At 47.1% G+C, this 12,257-nt stretch overlaps 1 protein-coding gene across 1 annotated transcript in view; it reads right to left on the bottom strand.

Annotated features, from left to right (window-relative positions):
• Positions 1–11,926, bottom strand: part of ADAMTS17 (ADAM metallopeptidase with thrombospondin type 1 motif 17) — a 196,237-nt gene extending 184,311 nt beyond the window's left edge. The window contains exons 1-2 of the mRNA XM_058156831.1: positions 11,719–11,926; positions 4,421–4,788 (exon numbers count right to left, since the gene is read on the bottom strand). Of these exons, the coding sequence (XP_058012814.1) occupies positions 4,421–4,788; positions 11,719–11,803 (453 nt within the window). The 5' untranslated portion in view covers positions 11,804–11,926. The remainder of the gene's footprint in view (positions 1–4,420; positions 4,789–11,718) is intronic.
• Between the last annotated feature and the right edge of the window lie 331 nt (positions 11,927–12,257).

Genomic DNA, 12,257 nt, shown 5'->3' on the forward strand with positions numbered 1-12,257 from the left:
TGTGTCGTTTTTCCCTCCGTCTGCTCTCTGCCAACGCTGATGCACTTAGCAAAGCTGGAAGGGGACCAGCCATAGGAGCTGGTCCATGTTTCTTGCTCCAGTGCTTAACTCATTGTTTAGCCCATGTTATTTGATTTATGTATGGTGCACAGATGTCATAAGTGTAACTGCTCTTCACAATCATGGCTTTATGCTTCCCCAGATGGAATTCCGATTAACAATCCCACTGAGTTTTGGACGAGAAAGGAGGGTCAAACAATGTACTTCACACAGGGGAGATTTTCAATATCAGATCTCGGAGTGAAGCAACACACCACAATGTCCTTGGAGTTTCTTATTCCTCTCCTTAACTTTCTGGGACTGAGGCTGATTGCATGGGTGTGTGTGTGTGTGTGTGTGTGTGGAAATATTACATTTGTGTACACAGTCTCTGAGTTGTCACCACGGTCGGGATTAGAATTTCCATTGCAGTTGTTACATGAGCTGCATTCATTTTATTTTTTGTCACAGTTACTAAACAAATCGACGCCGCTCTTCAGAGAATCATGCAGTCATCATGTGAGTTTCGCTTCCCCGTTGACTTTGATCCTCAGGAGGTCACAAAAGGTGATCACATGACCCTGGGACATGGCAGCCTTCATAAATTGGAGCCAGTTACTAAGCGCCCATGAGGGAAGTCATAAATTACATTTTTCAGTGCCGCTGTAATTTCGGTCATCAAATGAATAAGTAAAAGACTTAGAACTAAGGAGAAATTTCCTGACAGTGAGAACAATTAATCAGTGGAACAACTTGCCTCCAGAAGTTGGGAATGCTCCAACACCGGAAGTTTTAAAGAAGAGATTGGATAACCATTTGTCAGAAGTGGTGTAGGGTTTCCTGCCTAGACAGGGGGTTGGACTAGAAGACCTTCAAGGTCCCTTCCAACTCTGTTCTGTATCCTGAAAAGATATAGCATGTGGCATGAAGCAGCTTGCTTGCTGCACTATTTTGTGACTCGATTCTTGTGGGATGCTTTCATTTATCCAAAAACATTACAAATGCAAAAGAAAGCCTCATTTCCAAAAGATTTAAAAGGTGCAAAAAAAAACAACAACCACCCTCCCTTATTTGCAATACACTGCAAAGAAAGCAAAAGAGTTTTGCTTCACCCACCTCTAATTCTGCATTAAACCTTTGGCTAGCAAGGTGCCTAATCTCTCTGTTGTGCTGCTTTCCTGTCTCAGACAATCAACGTTACCACAGCTAAAATTCCCACCTGTCTGCTCCTTTTACTTTTTAAAATTTAATTGAGAGTTCTTTCCACCCATTGGTGTGTACATATCTGCAGGCCCAGGAAAGGCAGTTCTGAACGCTCGGCAGCTCATGAATGAGATTAACAAAGGAGAGGGGGGGGGGAAATGTTGACAGCTTTTCAAAAGGGAAAGTAGCCAGATCACTTCTAAGCCCCAAGAAACTTTTAGTGGTAAGCTTCTTTTCTAACATCAATCAGGAGGCTGATGGGATTCCATTATCTGGTTGCAGGTGCTCACCTAAGGCAGAGCATATATCTCTGTCATCTTTCCAAACTTAACTCCATGGAGCTTTTTATCCCAAAGGGCAAATAAGACACAGGCTACAGGTAGGAAAAGGACAGAGGGTCCTAAAGGTAAAGGTTCCCCTCGCATGTATGTGCTAGTTGTTCCTGACTCTAGGGGGCGGTGCTCATCTCTGTTTCAAAGCCAAAGAGCCAGCGCTGTCCGAAGACGTCTCCATGGTCATGTGGCTGGCATGACTAAACGCCAAAGGTGCACGGAACGCTGTTACCTTCCCACCAAAAATGGTCCCTATTTTTCTACTTGCATTTTTTTACGTGCTTTCGAACTGCTAGGTCGGCAGAAGCTGGGACAAGTCACGGGAGCTCACCCCGTTATGCGGCACTAGGGATTCGAACCGCTGTACTGCCAACCTTTTGATCGACAAGCTCAGCATCTTAGCCACTGAGCCACCGCGTCCCTATTAGAGGGTCCTACACAGGCTCGTAATATAAGAAATGGAAGCGACCTTAGAAATGATCTAATCCGACTTCCAGTTCAGCGCAGAATCTGCCGCAGGTAGACCTTGACTAACACGACAACTGAGCGCAGGATTTCCTTTGCTAAGCAAGACGGTTGTTATGTGAAGCTTTTTTCCCCATTTTACAACCTGCTCCTAGCTGAAAAGTGAATCACAGCAGTTGTTAAGTTAGCAACCCGGTTGTTTAAGTGACTCTGGCTTCCCCATTGACTTTGCTCGTCAGAATGTCGCCAAAGATAACCATATGACCCCGGGATACTCAATATGAATCAGTGGCCAAGCACCTGAATTTTGATCACGTGACCGAGAGGATGCTACAACGGTCATCAGTGTGAAAAATGGCGATCAATCTCTTTTTTCAGTGCTGTTGTAACTTTGGTCACTAAATGAGTGGTTGTAAGTCAAGGACTATCTATACCACAGCATCCCTACCAGGACTTTCAGGTCTCTGAAATATTCCCTGTGAAGAAAAGTTCACCACTCAATCCCCAGAGAGGTTGCAGGATTTGGCTAGTCTAGAGAAAAGAAGGACTGGACAGGACATGATAGCAGCATTCCAGTATTTGAGAGGCTGACACCAACAGGTCCAATCAGGGGTGGGGCTGCTGGGGGTTCACAGGGGTTTGGGAGAACTTCTAGCTAAGATTCTGTGCAGTTCGGAGACCCCCCCAAATCCCACTCCTGGCTGGCCCCGCCCATCCCACCCCACCCCGCCTCTCCCAGGAGTCTCCAAGCAGCTCTTTTGGATGCAGGTAAGTGTAGGTTGTGCGCAGAGGCTCAGGGAGGGTGAAAAATGGGCCTACTGGAAGTTTGGGAAGGCCGGAAACGGGCCTGTTTCCGATCTCCAGAGCCTGGGAAGGCCGTTTTTGTCCTCCCGGAGTCTTGAGGAAACACTCTGGAGCCCAGGGAGGGCAAAAACAAACACACACACACACACACACACACACACACACACACACACACACACACGGCGTGGTGCAGGAGGCCAACTAGGCCACGCCCACCATGGCCACACCCACCCAGCAACCGGACAGAGGACCCCTTGCTAAAATTTTTGAAGCCCACCCCTGGGTCCAATTATTCTCCAAAGCACCAGAGGGCAGGACAAGAAGGAATGGATGGAAACTAATCAAGGAGAGAAGCAACTTAGAACTAAGGAGAAATTTCCTAACAGTGAGGACAAATTAACCAATGGAACAGTTTGCCACCAGAAGTTGTAGGGGCTTCATCACTGGAGGTTTTTAAGAAAAGACTGGACAGCCACTTGTCTGGAACGGTATAGGATCTCCTGCTTGAGCAGGGTGTTAGGCTAGAAGACCTCCAAGGTCCCTTTCAACTCTATTCTGTAACACGTCTAGCCAAAATGGCACAATCTGCATGAAGAGGATTATAAGGTGGCTAAGAAAAATCCAAAGTTTTCCAAAGAAAAGAGAGAGAGAGAGAGAAAGAGAGAGAGAGAGAGAAAGGATTCCTAAACTTCTGACTGGAGATTGAATGTGGCCATTAAATCCAGCTTTCATTCAATAATTTAGGAATTATCTTTTTTCTGCTTCACATCTGGTTGGCTGAACAGGAATCTCTATTTCAATATGCGACTGAAAGTCTCCAATGTTTTGCTAGCACAAATGTGCAACTTTTTCTGCCTAAGGAGATGAACGCAACTTGAGAGCAGATTAACAGAGTTGGAAGGGTCCTTGCAGGTCATCTAGTCCAACCCCCTTGCCCAAGCAGGAGACCCTACACCAGTGGTTGGATTCAGCCAGTTCGCACCACTTCTGGAGACCCGGTTGTTAACTTTCTGAGCAGTTTGGTGAACTGGCTGTTGGAAGAAATCATTAGGGCAGAGAATCGGTTGTTAAATTATTTGAATCCCACCACTGCCCTACACCATTTCTGACAAAGGGCAGCCCAGTCTCTTCTTGAAAGCTTCCAGTGATGAAGCTCCCACAACTTCCAAAGGCAACTTCTGTTCCATGGGTTGATTGTTCCCACTGTCAGAAAAGTTCTCCTTATTTCCAGGTTGAATCTCTCCTTGTTCAGTTTCCATCTGTTATTCCTTGTCTGGCCTTTGGGTTCTTTGGAAAATAGCTTGACACCCCATTCCTCTCTGTGGCAGCCCCTCAAATATTGGAACACTGTTATCATGTCTCCCCTGGTCCTTCTCTTCACTAGACTAGCCATGCCCAGTTCCTGTAATTGTTCATCGTATGTTTTAGCCTTTTTCTCCCAGCCTCCTGTTGATTCCTCGAACCTTCATCTCTATTCAACAAACACCCACACACTGCAAGGCTGTGCCTTCCTCTATCCATCCCCATACACAAACACACACACTCCGCAACGACAATAGGTTGATGCCGATAACTACCAGTCCACCACAGGTGCTGAGTGAAGCAAAAGATTCGTGACTGCGGTTGAGCACATGGCCCGTGTAGAAGCAGAGCTGGTCTACCGCCCGATGATGGTGGATGCTTCGGTCCTCGTCGATTTCTTCTACGGAGAAACCAGGAGCCAAAAACTGATCGTCGTGGTGGAGCATCAGGTACAGATCAGAGGTAGGATGAAGCCCAGCACTGAGAGGCAGGCGAATAAGCAATTGGGCAGCATCTCCAGCCAATGGTAGGGACACAGAACGTCGCCTCCGAGCCTTGTTAGGGCCACTTTTGGGTGGTTGCAGAAAATGGACTCTGTCAAGAGGAACCTGCTCTGGAATCACCACGGCCAGCTCCGCGACAGCTGCAAAGGACAAAGAGAAGAAGGGTTGATCTCAGAAAGCATCCAACTACCCCCATCTCCCATAATCAAAGCAACCTTGTTCCTCTAATTCAGGGGTCGGCAACCTTAAACACTCAAAGAGCCACAAAGATCCTAATCAGAAGCCCCCGTTCAATTCTGGAGCCGACTGGAATCCGGTTCCTCCATCACAGTCTCCTCCTAGCGCAGCGTCCTTTTTCCTTTGCTGACCGGAAGTCCGGTTCCCCCACCATAGAGTCTCCTCCTAGCACGGCATCCTTTTTCCTATACCTGTCCTAACCAAAAGCCCTATCAATTGTGGAGCCGACCGGCAACCGGGAACCACAGCAGAGGGATGAAAGAGCCACATGCGGCTCCAGAGCCCCGGGTTGCTGACTCCTGAACTAGCTAGACTAGAAAGATCCAGAGCATGATCCAGAAAGCTCTTATTATCTTCTTGAACGGAGCTATTTTGCAAGATTTCAATCCATCAGAGTAGAGCTGGAAGGGACCTTGGAGGTCTTCTGGTCCAGCTCCCCTGCTCAAGCAGGAGAATACCTCATTTCAAGACAAGTGGCTACCCAGCCTCTTCTTAAAAGCCTCCAGTGGTGAAGCCCCCACAACTTCTGAAGGCAAGAACTTAGATAAGTTCTGAAGGAGACTGTCAGACCTTATCTAAGCTGAAGTCCAGAATCTCTTGTCAGGGTCCCAGATCAAGGCTGGAGAAAGAGCCCCTGAACAGACAGAAAATGAAGGAGGAAGCGATAAATGGAATCTCTCACAATAGTGTATGCCAATAGTGGCCCTGTAGGATTTCCCACTGGGATTTCTAGATTCATTTATTTAGCATATGGCATACAAGGCCAGGGGGGCTATCCTGCGATGCAGACAGTAGAAGTCCTGGCTGGACTTTCTAGAGATCTTCCATTTCTGGTGAACGCAGCCAAATTTCTTCCTGCCCTACAATTATCTTCAAGCACAAAGGAACCTGACAGCATACATGACATGATAAGAATACATCACAGCATACAGCAACAAGACAGCATACAGCAACATGGCATCAGTCTGACTAGGTGGCTCAGTGGCTAGGACACTGAGCTTGTGGATCAGAAAGGTTGGCAGTTTGGTGGTTTGAATCCCTGGTACAGGTCTCCTGCGTGAGGACTAGATGACCTCCAAGGTCCCGTCCAACTCTGTTATCGTTAGCAAACGGCACAACTCTACAGTAAAACAGCTGCAGGCTTGGTGGGCATGACATGGGAGGGATACTCTAAAAACTCCATTCCCACCCCAATTCAGGGGAAGGATACTGTAAAATCTCCATTCCCATCCCAATTCAGGGGAAGGATACTGCAAAATCCCCATTTCCTCCCAATCAGCTGGGACTTGGGAGGCAGAGAATAGATGGGGGTGGGGCTAGTCAGAATTTTTACTACTGGTTCTCTGAACTTCTCAAAATTTCCGCTACTGATTCTCCAGAACTGGTCAGAACCTGCTGAAACCCACCTCTGGCATGTACTTATGACGGTTGCAATACCCCGGGGTCGCGAGATCCCCTTTTGCAACTTTTTGACAAGCGAAGTCAACGTAGAAGCCAGCTTCAGTTAAACAGCCGCATTACGAACTGAACGGCTGCCGTGATGCACTTAAGAGACAGGCGGACGCACGGTCGTAAAATGGGGGAAAACCCACTCCACCATTGTCTCGCTTAGCCATGGAGATCAGGTGCTCCATTGCAGCCATAAGTTCACGGACTGCCTGGACACACCTATCTCCTTCTCAGCTTGAAATGCTCACGGCAAGGGTAAGTACCGGAGGATGGGGGGGATGGGAGGCTTCCTAGAAACATGTAGCTGCTGGCAGTAACAATAAAGGTGGGGAAAAAAATCTTGGGTAGAAAAGCCTTAAAGCCAACTTGATTATCTATCTGGCTTGCGAGCTAGCTAGCATGCCTGTTAAATTTTCCCCCCTTTTCTTTCGCAAAGCGTTCCGATTTGGGAAAAATTACAGGGCTTTGCTCTACTTAGCGATCTCAGAATTCCTTTGAACAGCAACAAACAACAACAGTACCCTATACAATCTCCATGGGACCTTTGACTATGGTCAATTGCATTTGGGTCCCAAACCCTGATTGGAGAGAATCTTATCCAACGTTCTCTGGTTATTGCCTCTATGGACCTTTGAATCAATCCTGGTGACTGCCTGGATGGGACCCCTTCTTTTAATCCATCCTGCCAAAGAAGCCCTCTTCTACCAATACAGGTAGTTCTCAATGCCACTTTTTTTAATTAGGTTATAAAGCGTTATAAAATACAAAATACGAAAGCAAATAAAAGGGCAGGGATAGGGAGGGAGGGAGGGAAGGAGGGCAGAGAAAAGCGAGGAAGGGTAAGGAAAGAAAAGAAAAAGAAGAAGAAGAAGAAGCATTGACTTCCAACTCTCTCTGTTAAAGTAGAACAGAACAGAACAGAACAGAACAGAACAGAACAGAACAGAACAGAACAGAATAGAATAGAATAGAATAGAATAGAATTTTTTATTGGCCAAGTGTGATTGAACACACAAGGAATTGGTCTTGGTGCATATGCTCTCAGTGTACATAAAAGAAACGATATGTTCAGAATAGAATAGAATAGAATAGAATAGAATAGAATAGAATAGAATAGAATAGAATAGAATAGAATAGAATAGAATAGAATAGAATAGAATAGAATTCTTTATTGGCCAAATGTGATTGGACACACCAGGAATTTGTCTTGGTGCATAGGCTCTCAGCGTACATAAAAGAAAAGAAACGTTCATCAAGAGATCATGAATAGAATAGAATAGAATAGAATAGAATAGAATAGAATAGAATAGAATAGAATAGAATAGAATTCTTTATTGGCCAAGTGTGATTGGATACACAAGGAATTTATCTTGGTGCATACGCTCTCAGTGTCCATAAAAGAAAAAATACCTTCATTAAGAATCATAAGGTACAACCAGTAGCGGGATTCAAGTAATTTAACAACCGGTTCTCTGTCCTAATGATTTCTTCCAAAAACCAGTTTGCCAAACTGCTGAGAAAGTTAACAACCGGTTCTCCCGAAGTGGTGTGAACTGGCTGAATCCCACCATTGGGTACAACACTTAATGATAGTCATAGGGTACAAATAAGCAATCAGGAAACAATATCAATGTAAATCGTAAGGATACAAGCAATGAAGTTACAGTCATACAGTCGTAAGTGGAAGCAGATGGGTGATGAATAGGGCATTAACAACAACCACAACTTTTGGTTTTGCCATAATAGCATAAACCAGTCATTTCTACAAAAGCCTACCAATCTCATCTGTAAAACCCAGAATCAAAGTTTCATTCTCTTCCACCTCAAGCACAAAGTTCAGAAGCGGTTTCCATGTGGAAACAAAGAGTTCTTTTCTTCATGCAAAGTAGTCCATTTTGCCATTTCGGCCAACTCCATCCACTTCTGCTTAACCAGGTAGCTCTCGACTTACAACAGTTCGTTTAGTGACCAAAGTTACAACGGCCCTGAAAACGAAATGATTTATGATGTTTTTTTTTTTCACGCTTATGATCATTTCAGTATCTCTGTGGTCACTTGATCAAAATTTAACCTCTTGGCAATTGATTCGTATTTACGACGACTGCAGTGGCTTGGGGTCATGAACCTTTGGCTCAAGTTCTGACAAGCAAAGTCGACGGAGAAGACAGATTCACTCTGTTACTGACAACAGCTGCAGCGATTCCTTTAACAACGGTGGCAGGAACAGGCATAAAACGGGACAAAATTCACTTTGGAACTATCTCGCCTAGCAACAGAAATCTGAGACTCAATTGTGGTTGTACATCGAGAACTATCCATATTCAACTATCTCTAGGGGCAGCTTTCCAAAAATTCTGGCATTATTTCACAACAGATGAGGCTATTGAGGCTCATGGGAGGTGTAGTCCATGTGGGAAGTCCCCCTCTCGCAATGTCTGTAGAGACTCTTAGCCATCCAGGTCGTGGTTGTCCTTTGAAGATCATTTGGCGACCGTCTCCAGGAGAGCTTTTTACCAGGTTCGCCTGGTGCGCCAGTTGCGCCCCTTTCTAGACCGGGATGCCTTATGCACGGTCACTCACGCCCTCGTCACTTCTCGCCTGGACTACTGCAATGCTCTCTACATGGGGCTCCCCTTGAGGAGCACCCGGACGCTTCAGTTGGTCCAGAATGCAGCTGCACGGGTGATAGAGGGAGCCACTCATGGCTCCCATATAACACCAATCCTACGCAGGCTGCACTGGCTACCTGTGGTCTTCCGGGTGCACTTCAAGGTGTTGGTTATCACCTTTAAAGCGCTCCATGGCATAGGACCGGGATATCTTCGGGACCGCCTTCTGCTACCACATGCCTCCCACCGACCGGTACACTCCCATAGAGAGGGTCTCCTCAGGGTGCCGTCAGCCAAACAGTGTCGGCTGGCGACCCCCAGGGGGAGAGCCTTCTCTGTGGGGGCACCTACCCTCTGGAACGAGCTTCCCCCAGGACTTCGACAACTTCCTGACCTCCGGACTTTTCGCCGCGAGCTGAAGACGTACCTATTCTTCCGAGCAGGACTGGCTTGATAGGGGTTTTTAATTCGTTTTTAAATGGGGTTATTTTATATTATGTATTTTATATCTAAATTTAGGCCACATTGAATAAGTTTTTTAAATAGTTTTTATTGTAATATATTGTATTGTTTTTACTTGGCTGTTCACCGCCCTGAGTCCTTCGGGAGAAGGGCAGTATAAAAATTAAAATATTATTATTATTATTATTATTATGGTTGTCCCAAAGGTGCCTTTTTTCCCAAGAGGCAACTGGACTTTCTGGTTTTTCTCTGAAGACGTTTCGCTTCTCATCCAAGAAGCTTCTTCAGCTCTGACTGGATGGTGGGGAATGGAAGGATTTATACTCCTTGCAGACAGCTGGTCAAATCTCCAAGTGGCCTGAATGACTCTCTAAAAAGCATGCAAATGACCAGCTGCCTGCAAGGAGTATAAATCAGTGGTGAAATCCCAATTTTTTTTACTACCGGTTCTGTGGGCGTGGCTTGGTGGCCATGGTGTGGCTTCTGTGGCGTGGCATGATGGGTGTGGCAGGGGAAGGATACTGCAAAATCTCCATTCCCACCGCACTCCTGGGGGAAGGATATTGAAAAATCCCCATTCCCTCCCCACTCCTGGGGGAAGGATATTGAAAAATCTCCATTCCCACCCCACTCTGGGGCCAGCCAGAGGTGGTATTTGCCAGTTCTCTGAACTATTTAAAAGTTCCGCTACCGGTTCTCCAGAACCTGTCAGAACCTGCTAGATTTCACCCCTGGTATAAATCCTTCCATTCCCCACCATCCAGTCAGAGCTGAAGAAGCTTCTTGGATGAGAAGCGAAACATCTTTAAGGAAAAAACAGAAAGTCCAGTTGTTGCCTTTTGAAATAGCTACTTTGGGGTACCGTCCCCCACTTAGCTTGCTTCATTTCCCTAGCCTGACATCCTCATTCCTATCACAGATCCTCAAAAATATTCCGCAGGTTGCAGCCCGAGAGGAAGGCTGTGTGCTTTTTCTACACCAACCACTTTTTTTTTAATTGATGTAATATTATACTACCATCGAGAAGTAAACAGATACAACAGAATAGAGAACCACAAAAGCAAAATACGTATGCCGATACAGAAAGCTGTAAAATGACCTTAGATGGCATGTATTGTTTGTTGTGTTTTGTTTTGATGTATTTGTGGTTGCTTTTTATGTTGCTTTTAAAGACAAAACTGTTTAATAAAAACTAATTTTTTAAAAAAAACACACACACACACACCGACCACTTTTAAGCACCGCACATTGTGTTAACTCAAGCCACAGAAGTCAAATGGTGAAACTTGGGATCCTGGAAATGCGGGTTCCTTTGGTGAAACCAGGATTCTGATCGGGGAGCGACTATTTTAACTTTTCCCATTTTTGTCCCAAAGATGCTTTCTCCCCCTCCCAAGAGGCGACTGGACTTTCAGGTTTTTCTTGGAAGACGTTTTGCTTCTCATCCCAGAAGCTTCTTCAGCTCTGAAGCATCTTCCTGGATGAGAAGCGAAAACGTCTTCAAAGAAAAGCCAGAAAATCTTGGGGGGGGGGGGCAGAAAAAAAGCACTTTTGGGACAACCGTGACCTGGATGACGGAGAACCTTCACAGACATGTTCTCGTTTTGCAGCAAAGGGCGCACGGAAGAAGGGAGACCCCCACCCCCAACCACAGGTAAAGGCACTTCAAGACACACACACCCGCACGCGCCGAGGGACGGCGGACGAGAAGCGCTTCGCCAAAGCGGCTCTGCACCCGATCCAGTTCTACCTTTCCCTAGCGGGGGTTGGGGGGCATTTAAAGCGTTCGGCTCACCGCTCCCGATTCTGCAAAAGCAGGAGATTTCCACTCTGGAAACAAGAGGCGTCCTTTTTGCATAAGGGAAGTGGGCGAGAGAATGGATCACCTCCGTCTAGAGCAGAAGATGGAAGGAGGGAAAGGAAGAAGGTACGGAAGGAAGAAGACGCGTGTAGTTCGGCTTTGCAGCACCCCGCATCTTGACCTTTGCAACACCCCGCATCCCGTGGCTTTGCAACACCCGCATCTTGGCTTTTGCAGCACCCCACAATTTGGCCTTTGCAACACCCCGCATCTCGTGCCTTTGCAACACCCCGCATCCCGTGCCTTTGCAGCACCCCGCACTTTGGCAAGCGAGGCGTTTGCAAACTCCCCGACCAGCCGCATCGTTTAAGAGGCGTTTTGCAAGCAGCAAGCCCCCCGCCCCCCCACCCCACCCGTCGCCGTTTCCCCCTTCCCGAGAGGGATCCGTCCGTGACTAGCGAAGATGCTCCGGGAAGGGAAATGGGGGAAGGAAGAGCCCAGAGGCTCCCTACCTGTCTCGGGACTCGCTTGGCCAAGGACGAGCAGCAGAGCGAAGAGCGGGGGCGAGGTAAAGAACAGGAAGGAGCCGTCAAACATTTTAATTGTAGTCGAGGGGCCCCTAGGAACTGGGCTGCAGAAGCCGGGAGCGGGGAGGGAAGCAGGAGTCGATGGCAGCAGGCAGGCAGGCAGGCAGGCAGCAAACTCTCGGCCGGGACTAATCCCGAAGCCCTCCCAGACTTTGGTGGGGGGGGGGGGGATAATAATTAACTCCTACAGACAAACTCAACGTGGTTTACAGAAAGGGAGGAAAGGGGAGGAGAGGGGAGGAAAGGAAAAGTGGGGAGGGGGTCGAGAAGGGAAAGTGGAAGGGGAGAAAGAAAAAAAAACTTCGGAGGTAAGGTGCTGATTGGAAGCTTAATCTGCCGGAGCTACACCTCCTGCCCGCTGATTGGCCGTCGGAATTAACACACTCGGGTAAATAGCAAAGTTGTAAACTGAGCTGCCGTACACGTGGGTGGCGGGTGAAGGCCGAGGGACGGCAGCAGAGGGC

This window comes from Ahaetulla prasina, chromosome 13 (genome assembly GCF_028640845.1).
Source record: "Ahaetulla prasina isolate Xishuangbanna chromosome 13, ASM2864084v1, whole genome shotgun sequence".
Taxonomy (NCBI): domain Eukaryota; kingdom Metazoa; phylum Chordata; class Lepidosauria; order Squamata; family Colubridae; genus Ahaetulla; species Ahaetulla prasina.